We start from the raw sequence: 14,416 nt of genomic DNA, 5'->3' as shown, positions 1-14,416 counted from the left end.
ACACTCGTCTCTTAACTTTATTGATATTTAGTTCTTTTTGTAGTAATGCGTTTATTTCAGAAAAATCTGAAGTTAAACCCCAAAACCTACACAAAATGAAGATACATTTGTTGGTGTATTATTAATTTTATATTTGTTCAAGTGCTCGACTTCCTGATTATTAAAAACTAAAATTAATTTTCTTCATAGAAGAGGGGTAATTTTGTCATTTTTGCTGTACTTAGAAGTTAAGGCTAAACCCTAACTATAAACCTCGTCTCTTGCCTTCCTCTCATTCTCGCGGGAAGTGGAGTTAACACTTAACAAAGAGAGGAACGATTTGAGAAAAGATTTCTCACATCATCCCCAGTTGAAACCCTAATTCCAAATCTTTGTTCTCTTTTATCATGATTTTTTCTTGATTTTTCTTAAACTCAGCAAATTCCTGAAATCCGAACAATCAAATCCAAGAGAATGTCCGCGAAATGGCGAGCTTTGCAACACCGCCATCGTTACACCTACACCTCCATTGTTTTCCCCCAATCCTTCATCGAAACTCTAGACCTAATCTCTACGGACGAGCTCGCCGTCTCCGATTTCTCCTCCAATTTGAGAAATTTGATCTCTTTGACCTCCACCTACTCCCAAATCTCCGCCGCGAAGGACCTCGCCGCGTCATTCGCCCGTCTCCTTGCAGCTGCAGCACCTGAGCCTCCTGCTGCCGCCGTTCGCCTTTACCTAGAGATCCTCTTCCTCGAGAACTCGCTTCCGCTCCACCGGACTTTGATCTCCTCGCTTGCCAAGGCGAGAAAGTCGCATCCTTTGATCCAAAGTTGCCTCCTTTCGTTGTGCCGGAAACATGGCGCCGTGGGGAGAAGTGGGAAAAAGCGGTTTTTGGTGTCCCGGGCTGCGTTGTCGTTGATGGGATATCCAAAGTTGGGAGTTTTAAGCGATGCGTTGAGGGATTGCGCTGAATTAGTAGCTTTGGATGTGGCTACGGGATTGTCTAGCTTGATTTCAGACATTAATGAAGGATCTCGGCCTTCCCCTGCGGTCATGGAGCAGTGCCAGGAGGCAATGTCGTGTTTATATTACCTGCTTCAAAAGGTATCCTTCAAAGTTTATGGAGTTGGAGGAGGACCAGAGCGTTTTTCAGAGCGTTGTGAAGACTATTTTGAGTGTTTTGAAGTCTTCTGGTGCGTTTTCGAGGGATTGCTTGGTAGCTTCTGGTGTGAGCTTTTGTGCGGCGGTGCAGGCTTGTATGAGCCATGAGGAACTCCGCGGTTTCATTTCAAGAGGGTTGTTTGGTGTTTGTGATGGTGGTGTAGGAAATGGGGATTTGGGTGTGAAGAAGGTGATGCCTGATGGTGATCTGTATTTGGAGATTAAGGATTTATCTGTTTTGAGCAGGCTCTGCTTGTTGAGAGGGATACTGACTGCTGTTCCGAGGACTATCCTTAATGCGCGGATTGTTGGGTTGAATAATGGCTCTTCATGGACTATTTTGTATGATGGGATTCTGCCGGAGCTATGCAAGTATTGCGAGCATCCAATTGACAGTCATTTTAATTTCCATGCACTTACTGTGACACAGATTTGTTTGCAGCAGATAAAGACATCGATATTGGCAGAACTTGCTGATTTTTCAGGGGATTATGATGCCATTCCTGAAGAAATGTCGAACCGCATGCTAAGAATTATTTGGAATAATCTTGAGGATCCATTGAGTCAGACGGTCAAGCAAGTACATCTCATCCTTGATCTTTTGTTGGATGTCAAGTCATCTCTATATTCAAGGGAGGCTCCTGAGAGGTTTAAGTTGTTCCTGTGCAAGATTGCTGCCGATCTTCTAAAGCTAGGGCCCCGTTGCAAGGGCAGGTATATTCCTTTGGCTTCTCTCACCAAACGCTTGGGTGCAAAGTCTCTTCTGGAATTGAACAATAAGCTACCTTTTGAGACAGCCTATGCTTATTTAGACGATGATGTTTGTTGTTCTGCCACATCATTTTTGAAATGCTTCCTTGAGTGCTTGCGTGATGAATGCTGGAGCCTTGATGGTATTGAAAATGGGTATGAATCATTTAGAGGGCTGTGCTTGCCTCCTATACTGCATGGTCTGGTTTCTGGCAATTCAAAACTTCGAACTAACTTGAACACTTATGCTCTTCCTGTTGTCCTCAATGTTGATATCGATAGCATATTCTCAATGCTTGGCTTTATTTCAGTTGGGCCTAATAGAGAAGAAAACAAGTTTGATGCAGATCTGAACACCGACCAGCGTGTAGCTGCGCTTGTTTCTTTACTTAAAGTTTCTCGCTCACTTGCTCTTACTGATGGCGACATTGATTTAGACCTAGAGTCTTCATTGCAAAAGGATATAGCTCATCACTTTGCTGTCGTGTGTGTGAAGGCGGTTAATGTTAGACTTCCTGTTGAGTGGTTGGTGTTAGCATTGACACATGCTGATGACAGTCTTCGCATAGATGCTGCTGAATCTCTGTTTCTGAATCCCAAGACAGCTAGTCTTCCATCTTCTTTGGAGCTCAACTTGATGAAAAGAGCAGTGCCATTGAATATGCGCTGCTCTTCAACAGCTTTCCAGATGAAGTGGACAAGCCTGTTCAGGAAGTTCTTCTCTAGAGTCCGGACAGCATTGGAGAGACAGGTGAAGCAAGGTTCATGGCAGCCTGTCGAGTCTTGTAATGGTGATGAAGATGGTCATGCTGATGCCACCAGATGTCGGGCGGAGAGCCTTTTTCATTTTATGAAGTGGCTGAGTTGCTTCCTCTTCTACTCTTGTTATCCTTCTGCACCCTATGAGAGGAAAACCATGGCCATGGAGCTTATTCTTATAATGATGGACGTGTGGCCGCCGAGCCCTCCGTCTCAAGGTAATCACTGTCTCTATCCTTATAAGGAAGAGTTTACTTCAGCAGATTCTACATTGTTACTTGTAGGATCCATAATTGATAGTTGGGATAGATTAAGAGAAAGCTCTTTTCGCATTCTCTTATGCTTTCCAACCCCTCTGCCTGGAATTTCCTCTCAGGATTCATTGATTGAATTAATAAGATGGGCAAAGAAATTGGTATGCAGTCCACGTGTTAGAGAAAGTGATGCTGGTGCCTTGACCTTCCGCCTTATACTTAGGAAATATGTAATGGAACTTGGATGGCAAGTTGGGGTATCTGACAAATTTTGCTTGAATGCTGAGCAGAAACTAACAAATGGAGAGCTACAACATGTTGGAACTCGGGCTCCTGTCGTAGAATATATTTCATCACTTATTCAGTGGTTGTGTGCTGTGGTTGAGGCGGGTGAGAAAGATCTTTCTGAAGCATGTAGAAACAGCTTCGTTCATGGAGTACTGCTCACACTCAGATATACTTTTGAGGAATTGGATTGGAACTCGGAGATTGTCCTGTCAAGTGGCTCTGAGATGAGGTGTCTATTAGAGGAGCTTCTTGAGCTAGTTATGCGAATAACATCATTAGCCCTTTGGGTTGTTTCTGCAGATGCTTTGTCAATCCCTTATGACATGGATGATATGGTTGAGGACGACTGTTTTCTTTCAGAAGTTCCAGTGGAAATGGATGGACCTGAATCACTGTCAGAGCTAGCAGATGTAGTTTCAAAAACAGAGGATGCTGTCAGACCAGCAGAACAAGTTGTTATGGTTGGCTGTTGGCTTGCTATGAAGGAGGTATTATAGTTGTTTGCATTCATCATTCCTTTTTGTCTTTTTAGTGGGACTCAATTGGCTGATTATTTTTTTGTTCCTTTTATCTTGTTTCTTTCTCTTTTTTTAATTCATTGCATAACAGTTGTGCTAAGTTTGATGAATGATATTTTCCATTATCTTTAATTTTCATATTAGAGAAGCAAATATTTGAAGTCACTACTGGATGTTATCACAAAAAATCATGAGCTAATTTAGTATTCTAGCTTTTTTTTTTGTTAATGGCTCTCTACCTCTCTTGAACCCCTTTTATAAGCTTCTATTTTCTTTTATGATTGTTATTATGATCATGTATAAGTTTCCATAACCCTTTTTTTCTATCTGATGCAGCCTGTGTCTGTTTGCTTGTCTATTATTATGTATTTAGCTCTGCATTTATTATAGTGAGCTGCATTGAAACAATGCCATTGATGATGCTTATGTTCTTATCATTTTCCTATTAATTATTTCATACAGATTGACATACTCGTTTGGATTTCAGGTCAGTCTTCTTCTAGGGACTATCATTAGAAAAATTCCACTGCCAAGCTGCTCCCAGTCGGATAAATTGAACTCTGATTTTTATCACAGCAACGGGGATGCAATACATATGATTTCTTCACCTGATGCAATACTTGATTTGAAACAATTGGAGATCATGGGGAACCATTTTCTCCAGGTCCTTCTAAAAATGAAGCATAATGGTGCGATTGATAAAACGAGAGCAGGCTTCACTGCTCTTTGCAATCGTCTGCTCTGCTCTAATGATCCAAGGTGCATTTTATTTCCAAGTCTATAGTTCTGCAACCGCCTTGTGATGAATATTGGCTGCATAGCAACAATATTTCATGAGACGATTTCTTTCTTTCTATTTTTTGATATTTCTTGAAAACAAGTTCATTCTTTTGCTTACACAAGAAAATTTCTGGAATGGTCTTCACGCTACTTTGTGGAACTGATGGTAATTTTCTTTTTGTTAGGCTTTGCAAGATGACAGAATCTTGGATGGAACAGTTGATGGAGAGGACAATTGCAAAGGGGCAGACTGTAGATGATTTGTTGAGGAGGAGTGCAGGAATACCTGCTGCTTTTATTGCTTTTTTCCTGTCAGAGCCAGAAGGGACACCAAAGAAACTGCTTCCATGGGCAATGGGGTTCCTCATAAATGTCGCAAATGCATCGATGTGCCCCAAATCTGAAGATGGTAAGCAGGATGGTACAGTGCTTCTTGAAGACTACATGCCAAATCTTGATGGAATACCATCAGAGAATATAAATAAAGAGGTGGATGTGAGCTGCAAATCCTCAAAGAGCCGGGATGAGGGTGTGGTGCCTACTGTACACGCCTTCAATGTTCTTAGGGCCGCTTTCAATGATACAAATTTAGCAACTGATACATCAGGTTTCTGTGCCGAAGCTTTGATCATTTCAATAAGTGCGTTCTCTTCCCCCTACTGGGAGATCCGAAACAGTGCTTGTCTTGCCTATACTGCTCTAGTTCGCCGCATGATTGGTTTCCTTAATGTACAAAAACGTGAATCTGCACGACGTGCTTTGACTGGACTAGAATTCTTCCATCGGTAATTTTCTCCCAATTGTTTGTCTCGAGTAGTTGCATTTAGCGTTGTCTATGTTTCGGCATGTGATCAAATTTGCTATTATTATCATTAAACATGAGAAGAAACACTTGCTTGCCTTGAACATTTTGGGTAATGGCACACTGTGGAGCGGTTTTATCCAAGCTCATTAACAAACTCATTGAACTGTGTCTTCCAGGTATCCAGCTCTACATCCTTTTCTGTTAAGTGAATTGAAGATTGCCACTGAGCTGCTCGGGGACGGGCACTCCAGGCGTGTTGAATCTCGCATAGCAAAAGCCATCCACCCTAGCTTGTGCCCCATTCTGATTCTTTTGTCTAGGCTCAAGCCTTCTCTTATCAGTTCTGAAACAGAAGATGCATTGGATCCATTTTTATTGATGCCTTACATCCAGAGGTGTGCAACCCAAAGCAATTTAAGAGTTCGGGTCCTGGCATCAAGGGCTTTGACTGGTTTGGTATCTAATGAGAAATTGCCCTCTGTTTTTAGTGAGATAGTTTATTGTTTGCCATATGGGGAAAATCTGATGAATGGACATGAAACAGAAGCTTCTCGCCGCATTTCTTTCAACTCAATTCATGGAGTTCTCTTGCAGTTATTTTCGCTTCTTGATATCAACTGCAAAAATTTACCTGATAACTCAAAAAAAGATCAGATTATTGGTGATTTGATACAGGTTCTCTTGAAGTGTGCATGGATTGGTAGTATGAAAACATGCCCTTGTCCTACTCTAAACACTTCGTATCTATGTGTTTTGGATAAAATGCTTGGGATTGCAAGGTTGTATGCTGGTAGCCAACATACTACTGCCATCAGAAAATTGTTGCTCGAGTTATCAGCTGAATACTTGGTCATGGAAATATCTCCTGCCCTTGCTTGGCATGATCCAACTAAAGATGACCTACGGAGACAAGCAGTTTCATCGTATTTCTCCTGCAGATTTGGAGGTAATACGGAGGACCTTGAAGAACGGTTCAACTTTCAAAGATGTTCTCAACCCCTTCCTTCCGTATCTGACATGCTGATGAATGAGATCTCTGTTTCCAGCCTTCAGGAGCAAGTGATGCTCTGCCTTTCTGATGCTGCCTATGAAGTCAGAATTGCAATTCTGAAAAAACTTTTTCACCTGGTGCAATGCTTGAAACCTGACTCTGCGAATGATATTTACCACATCTGGGCTGAGAACCATCTTCAATCAACAGTAATGAAGCGTTTGGATGTTGAAGAAAACCCTAAATGTCTTTATTATTGTCTGAAGATTGTTTTCTCATGGAATATACTCCAGTTTGAGAAAATCTACAACTTTGGATTGCCAAAAGACTGCATATGATTTTGAGTCTGTCTCTTGCTTCTGGAACAGATTGGTCTATTTGAACAGCACTGTGAAGCGAATGAAGACGAGGGAGATCCTTCTGTGCTGCATGGGAGTATGTGTTAAGCAATTCGCTGCATTGCTGAATGGAGTGTTAGTTTCTGATAACAGCAGAGAGGTGGAGCCAGCAAACATTCTTGTAGTCTATAAATGTATTGAAGTATTCGTTACCGTGGTTAAACAACGCAGCCTGCCAGCAGAGCCCGTGAACATGAGGAAGGCAGCAGCAGAATCGATAATAGCATCTGGGTTGCTTGAAGAAGCCTATTTAGTTGCCTCCTTAGTGTCTAACAACCAAATTCTCGATGAAGAGCCACATGTTTTTGATACTGAAAATGTGAGTTCCCCATTTAAAGTGTCAGATTTGGTGAATCTCTACGGTTGCAGGATACTTGATATGTGGTTCACTTGTATCCAACTGTTGGAGGATGAGGATTTTGTGCTTCGAGAAAGGCTTGCCAAGAATGTTCAGACATGCATAGCAAAATCCAAGGGATCGAACGGAAGCCATTGCGGTGACAGTGTAGCTAGTCAAGTGGCAAAAGTGATCGAATCAAGCTTTGAGTTTTTATCATCTATTTTTGGCCACTGGCTGAAGTACTCGAATTTCCTGTTGATGCGGGTTTTTGACTCTGCTCATTCAGTGAACTCCTGTGGGGATCTTGTTCGCCAGATCTTCGACAAAGAGATTGATAACCATCATGAAGAGAAGTTGCTGATATGCCAAATATGTTGTGTCCAGCTCGAGAAATTATTGAATTCCAATTCTTTGGCAGAAGGCAGCAATTTCGATATGTTCTTGCAGCAGTGGAGACTGAAGCTCATAAACCAGTTATTATCATTTGCGCGCAACTATTCCGAAGCCGAGAGGACTGACTGGATTGGTGGCGTAGGTAACCATAAGGACACATTTACATCACTATATGCGAATTTACTCGGCCTTTATGTTCTCGCAAAGAATCTATCCAACTGCTGCCATTCACCAGAAGAACAATATCTATCGAAAATTACAGAACTGAGAAGAATTATTCGGCCATATCTTCGAAAATCCTCTGATCTTTAACCTGTACTTTTTGGTGATCAAAACACATGAGAACATTCTCGACGATTTCTCAGCATCGTCCGAAAACTTCGATCCTTACTTCCTTCTTAGATAATGCTTGTATACTTAACAGAAACTATTCAGCTTGTGTAATTCTAATGTTGTAAACACTGTTCTTTGACCATTCAATTGCAGAATTGGCCACTCAAAATTTATGAAACTCACCAGTGATTTCTTAGGAAGTTTTCTTTTACAGGTTCTCTATGTTCTGTTTGTTTCAATCAAATTTATTCCAGTAAATGAATTAAAAAATAAAAATGATTTTTCACAAATTAAATGAATAAAAAAATATATAAAAAAAGTGAAAATTAGAATATATAAATATATATATATATATTTATTGTTTTGCCTAAAGAGAAACAAAAAAAGATGGAGTGATGTCTTCCACGCCTCAATTTCGGTATCATCGATCCCATTGCGGAGATTTCGAGGAGCTCGAGCAAAGTCTCAATCTCATCGCTCTTCTTCCTTCTTAATACTCCTTGTTTTTCACTTCTATTCAGCTATGATCTACTAAATATCGCACCTTTTTCGTTCTCTATCCATCTATTGATCTCTATGGCTAGCGCTTCCGGGCTCGTTTACCACCCTCCTCGATGCTGTAGGCCGAGAAAGTTGGCTCCTTTTCGCTTCTCCAGATCCGGATTTTTCTCTATTGAGTGGAATCCGGCGAGGGCTGTGATAAGATGCTGTGCTGTGGAGAGTGGTGTGGAGGGAACGGTGTTGGGGGCTGCCCACTCGAAGGCCCGGCTCCCAAGGTGCTGCTTTTTTTGGGGTTCTTTGTGCATTTTGTGTGCTTTTGTTTGTCTATTAGTCTGCATTTTCTTTGCTGATTATTGTTGTTGTTGTTGTTGTGGAAATTTTGAGTTTTGTAAGGTGCCGCTGGACTGGTTTGAGTTTGATTGTTTCTTAAATTTTGCACTTCTTGTTTGCCATATTTAGTTTAATTCATTCTCATTTGTGATTTCCTTGAAATGTTCTTCCGTTGAAATTTATCCTTTCACGTATGTTCTTGTTTTGTCTGAAAAGATAAAGTGGAGGATTTGAGGCATGAATTCTGTAAATATTTGACTGTGTTTTTGATATCTTGTGCTTCTGTGAATTGTATGCTTAGTTACGACGTGTCTAGATTCTAGAATTGTTGAATTCCTGATGGCTAGGCTCTTCTGCTTCTATGAATTTTTGGCTAATTCTTTGCAACTTGTTATTTGATAAGCAGATATGATAAAAATAATTTTTTGCTAATGATTCGAGAAAAGATACATACATTTGGAAAGTGTTTGTGTTTCTTTTATCTTTTATTGTTTTCCTCCAAGGAGCAGGACACATGATATCTTAATATATTGGTTAGAATGAGTAAATTTGATATGGAATTTATAGGCTTGTTGGCATGGGTTCTAAGCTAGTTGGATGTGGGTCTGCTGTGCCAAAGCTTCTTGTTTCTAATGATGACCTTGCGCAAATTGTTGAGACTTCAGATGAATGGATTTCAGTTCGCACAGGCATACGTAGTCGACGAGTTCTTTCAGGTACTATTTTTCAACTATGTCCCTGCTCCAATTACGTAGGAGATCTATGTCATTTACTTTTAAATTTTGATGAAGTGAAGTATTAGAACTTTTTAAGTGCTGAGACTAGCTTATAATTCCTTTTGCAATTGCCTTTTTCACTGAACATCCCGTTAAACAATTTGGTGGAGGGAACTCAAGCCTTAACATTTCTGGATCTCTAGATACATATACAAGAAAAGTATTCTAGAAATGTGCTGGCCAAGAAGATGACATGTTGCATTCCGTCTTGATGGTGTAAAGTGGCACAAATGAAGCATAAAAATTTCTATAAACCTGCAGTTTACTCTTTAGCTCTTCGCAGCTAGAAATTAGCCCAGTATTGGTATAATTTTTCCGAGAGCTTGTAAGAAGCCCCATGTGATGTGTTTAAGGCTCTCCATTGGGTGTGTTGTCTTAATGTTGCAATATATCTGCACGTATATGTTAGCATATTTATTGTTACAGGGAATGAAACTTTGAATGGGCTGGCCGTAGATGCAGCTAAGGGAGCACTTGACATGGCTCAAGTTGAGACAGATGATGTCGACCTTGTTATTATGTGCACATCCACCCCAGATGATCTTTTTGGAGGAGGTGCCCGGGTATGCTCTAGAATACATTTTTCATGTATGATACCTTGAAGTTATATCGGCTTGATATAAGTTAAGCCAACAGTGCACATTAGCATATTAGCTTCCCTCTGAATTGATCAAATGTGTATGATCTAATGTTTCTTTGCAGTACCTCTAGAGTGAAACATTCAGTGCTTGTATCATAGTTGTTACAATGTTTTTCTTCTTTAGTTCTCGGGAATTTTCAATGACTAAAGAGGAAGAAACATTCTCGCTTTTTTAGGCTTGTTATCCATGACAGGTTCTTGATTTGTTTTGCACGTGTTTAGGTTCAAAGGGATTTAGGGTGCAAAAATGCTTGGGCTTTTGACGTTACGGCTGCATGTAGTGGTTTTGTTATAGGCCTAATTACAGCTACTCGCTTCATCAAGGGTAACCTATATATATTGATTTCCCATTTACGATTCCATTTTTCAGCATAACTATGAATTCATAGAATTCTTCCCTATATACAGGAGGTGGCTATCGGAATATTTTAGTGATTGGCGCTGATGCACTCTCAAGGTATGTGGATTGGACAGACAGAGGTACATGCATTCTCTTTGGTGATGCGGCTGGTGCTGTATTAGTTCAGGTAATAGCTTCCTATTGCTGGTATGCATAATTGTTGCTTTTGAAATTTTTGTTTAGTTATTTATACCTCACTATTGGCTGTGTTGTTTTGTTGTTTCCGTCATTGTTTACTTTAATTCACGAGTTATCTGGCGATTGGTATAGTAACTGTCAATTTATTGATTGTTAAATGACCATGATTGGGTGGGTGATAGTTTGCACTGTCGAAGTTTGTCCCGAATGAGTGACCTATGGTATAAGTATATTGAAAGTAATGCCAAACCATCCTTACTGCACCTTTCTCTGGCATGTAAATTGAAAGTAATGCCAAACCATTGTGATTGTTAAAAATAAAAGCTCTAACTTGTGATGAAAACACTCCCTCTGAATACAATTTTTATACAGGCCTGTAGTGGTGATGAAGATGGCATGCTTGGGTTTGATTTACATAGCGATGGCCAAGGCCAAAGGTGAGAAACTCAAACTCATGAAACTCATGTATTTGGACTCAGGCTCAATATTTTATTCGGCAAATTACCTTTTGGCTCTGTTTCAGACACCTACACGCAGTCGCCAAGGATGACGAAACCAAGATAACATCAAATATGAATGGCACACCAGTATTTTCTCCGAAGAAATCATCCTACTCTTGCATCCAAATGAATGGCAAGGAGGTATTCCGCTTCGCTGTTCGCTGTGTTCCACAGTCTATTGAAGCTGCTCTAGAAGACGCCGGCCTTACTAGTTCCAGTATAGATTGGTTGCTACTTCATCAGGTAGTTATGCTTCTATTTCGTTAACTGCATAGAAAATGTCAGCAAGAATCATGGATTTAAGTAGAATAATACATGAAACATTTTGTAGGCGAATCAACGAATCATAGATGCTGTAGCGACTCGGTTACAGATCCCATCGGACAAGGTAGTATCGAATCTGGCCAATTATGGTAACACCAGTGCTGCATCAATCCCATTGGCATTGGACGAGGCTGTTCGAGGAGGGAAGGTGAAGCCCGGCAACACCATCGCCACTGCTGGTTTCGGGGCCGGACTTTCATGGGGTTCAGCCATCATTCGGTGGGGATGAAAACTTGAGTGAATGACTAATAGCAAGCAAGCTACCCGGCTTGTTCGAGTTTTGAATTTTTGTTCTTCTTCTTGTTATTTTTTATTTTATTTTAATCTGTTCCTTGGTCATGATTTCATTTTTTTTTTTCTTCTTTGGCCTTCAGTCAAGACATGTTGAGAAAACTGTGGAAAATTTTCAGTTGTTCTTGTAATTTCATTTCAAACTTGTTGGAGCCTTATGAATAATAATTGAGGTAATGTATGAAGAAAAGCAGGGGCTTAAAGATTGCTCAATAAAATAAATAAATAAACAATTAATAATTAAGAAGTGTAATTTCATGAGTTCGTACAGTAAAAAAAATGGAAAATGAGAGATATCTTTCCATTGCCGGGATTTGAACCCGGGTCGCCTGGGTGAAAGCCAGGTATCCTAACCGGACTAGACGACAATGGAACAGTGATGATATTGCATCCATTATTGTACTATATCAAAACATAGGAAGAGATAGTTCTGCGTTGTTGGGAAAAAATTCATCAATATTTTGAATTTTTTCCCCCATTTTTAATAGTCATTACTTAAAGAAATAATTGTATATTTTTTAATTTTTAAAATACATTAATTAATATTTTTTAAAAATTTTTGAAATTTTTTTATTTGGCTGTCATCACCTATTAGATGATGTAATTTTTTATTTTAATAAAAAATATAATTGTCTTTTAATTATATTGTAGTGTGGTTAAAAAGTTGTATTATAGTTATGGTAAAATAAAGTTTTTAGCAATTTGTGCTATGCTCAAGCAATTTCTTGTGGAGTACTATATATATAAACTCATTTGTAAATCAAATAATGTAATTTTTCGTTTTTACACGTAAATCAAACATTGGACTAAAATAGTTTATGGTACATCATTCTTCATATTTACCCATATCAAGCATATGCAGAACTTTCAACAAGTAATATATTATTCAAACACTTAAAAAATATCTTGTAGCAATGATAATAGTTTTGAGTGTGAAGTTAATATGTATAATTTAAAAATTAAACTTATTCCAACTACATGACTTTTGTGCTAAATATTTATTGTTAACAAAAACAAATGATTTTCCAATGAAACAAATATGTAAGTAAATGCATATACGTAAGAATTTAAAAATCCATATATAAGTAAATGCATTGGGCATTCATATATGCACTAACTCTTTAGACTTACTCTAGTCAAATATGTACTAACCAACAGTTATGCATGAACTTGTTCTTGCTGAAACATTCAAATATCATATGGCCAAGAAGTCTCTGATCATTATTAGAGTAAAATTCTATTTATTTTTCTTTTTTGTGATTTTGACTAGGATGTCAATTTAAGACTTTTTGAAAAAAATTTAAGACTTTGAATTTAGAAAAGAATATAAATATATGCATGTTCTCACATTTAATGAGAAAGATATACGTAATAGATAAACTTATTTATGTTAATTAAAAATTAAAAAAACATCGCAAAAAGTCAATAATTTTATTTTTATTTTTCTAAGATATAGTTTGTTTATCGAGTCAAGTAACTTAACATATTAAATAATTATTTATTCTCCATCATATATTTGCTTAAATAGCATATTTTTTATGCACTTACGAATAACTTTGAGTTATCCTCCAATGAGTTTTATTTTTTTCTAGTACGGGTGCCACTGTTTTAAATTTTTTTATTATGTAATTTATTATTTAATAAAAATGGTTAATAATGATAAAGCTTTATTTTTTATTATAATTTTATTTAAAGTTTTTTTTATATAAAAATGTAGCGGTCTTTATGATCAAAGTTATTAGTTATTGACTAATTTTATTAAAAGTTAATGAAGACGAAGTCTAATATTGAATTTGTGTAAAAGTTGACCGTCAAAAGCTTTGGTAAATATCTAAATAACCATTTTAATAATCTTTAATTTGGAATACTTCCCTCTTAGACTTAGACCAGAGGATTTCTAGCATTGAACTTTGAACATGATAAGTATATGTATATGAACATGCCAAACTATATTCAAAGTTTCGATTGTTCCTTTTTGGTTACCATATTTTCCATCCTACAAATACTTATCAAACTTAAATATTCCACTCTATGGGAAAAAAAGGAAGAAACTAACACTCGGTATAACACGTTTGAATTTGGATTTCTAAAAGAAAATGACATTAATTGTTGTCTTTCATGCAGATAAATAGTAAGATTCTGGTCATTGATTGCATGGTATACCATGAATTTTTTACTAGAGACTTAAATATAAACACTTGAAGTTTTGCAAGTAAATTAACCTTCAATTATCTTTGTTATATAGTCATGTCTTTCTCAAGGATTTGGTATGACCAACTCAAATTACAAGGATATAAAAATTTCAAAATAACAATGGAATAAAATTATTTCATTTATAAAAATATATTAGGACACATGTTAATTGTATCATGGTGGTCTAATTAAGAAGTAGCTTGCTTAACTAACTTGTAACATCAATATCTATCTGTCACTCTGTTGACTTTGAAAGGGTCATGTCAATAATACATCATGTATTAATATTTATTATCAGAGTACAATATTTTTTTATTAATTCATAAAACCCATATTTTTAATATGTTCTATGGTATATTTTCTGATTATTAATTATTTTTTCCTTAGTTTATTTTTTAGATGTCTTAATTTGTTTATTAAATTTTCCCGTGATTACCGTCTACTGTCAATATCTATAATGTGTTTTTTAATCCAAATTTTGTTTTTATTAATATTTTTTAATCTAATGATGTAGATTTTTTTAATTATTGTATTTTTAAATTTTATTTTTATTTTTTTAATTAAAATCACA

General features: G+C 37.5%; 2 protein-coding genes and 1 non-coding gene across 3 annotated transcripts; 2 read left to right on the top strand and 1 right to left on the bottom strand.

Moving 5' to 3' along the window:
• Positions 1-287: 287 nt before the first annotated feature.
• Positions 288-7,930, top strand: LOC120283270. The gene is given in 7 exon segments (XM_039289908.1): positions 288-1,077; positions 1,079-3,682; positions 4,200-4,471; positions 4,678-5,277; positions 5,474-6,599; positions 6,601-7,713; positions 7,715-7,930. Coding segments are annotated over 7 exon segments (6,450 nt in total). The 5' UTR covers positions 288-453; the 3' UTR covers positions 7,826-7,930.
• Positions 7,931-8,136: 206 nt separating this feature from the next.
• LOC120250571 (3-oxoacyl-[acyl-carrier-protein] synthase 3 B, chloroplastic-like) lies at positions 8,137-11,842 on the top strand. Its single transcript, XM_039259399.1, has 8 exons — positions 8,137-8,528; positions 9,151-9,299; positions 9,786-9,922; positions 10,222-10,324; positions 10,408-10,526; positions 10,910-10,974; positions 11,061-11,280; positions 11,369-11,842. The coding sequence occupies exons 1-8, from the start codon at positions 8,329-8,331 to the stop codon at positions 11,588-11,590; spliced, it is 1,215 nt and encodes a 404-aa protein (XP_039115333.1). The 5' UTR covers positions 8,137-8,328; the 3' UTR covers positions 11,591-11,842.
• A 109-nt stretch (positions 11,843-11,951) lies between these two features.
• On the bottom strand, positions 11,952-12,025 carry TRNAE-UUC. The gene has a single exon. It is a non-coding gene; the product is annotated as a tRNA-Glu (tRNA).
• Between the last annotated feature and the right edge of the window lie 2,391 nt (positions 12,026-14,416).

Source organism: Dioscorea cayenensis, chromosome 19 (assembly GCF_009730915.1).
Source record: "Dioscorea cayenensis subsp. rotundata cultivar TDr96_F1 chromosome 19, TDr96_F1_v2_PseudoChromosome.rev07_lg8_w22 25.fasta, whole genome shotgun sequence".
Lineage (NCBI taxonomy): Eukaryota > Viridiplantae > Streptophyta > Magnoliopsida > Dioscoreales > Dioscoreaceae > Dioscorea > Dioscorea cayenensis.
This window is presented reverse-complemented; position numbering and strand designations above follow the sequence as displayed.

Excerpts from the sequence above, each read along its gene's own strand:
- LOC120250571 (XM_039259399.1), top strand. The coding sequence starts at position 8,329 with ATGGCTAGCGCTTCCGGGCTCGTTTACCACCCTCCTCGATGCTGTAGG. Across the intron at positions 9,300-9,785 it reads TAGTCGACGAGTTCTTTCAG|GGAATGAAACTTTGAATGGG; the intron begins GTACTATTTTTC and ends TTATTGTTACAG. Across the intron at positions 9,923-10,221 it reads TTTTTGGAGGAGGTGCCCGG|GTTCAAAGGGATTTAGGGTG; the intron begins GTATGCTCTAGA and ends GCACGTGTTTAG.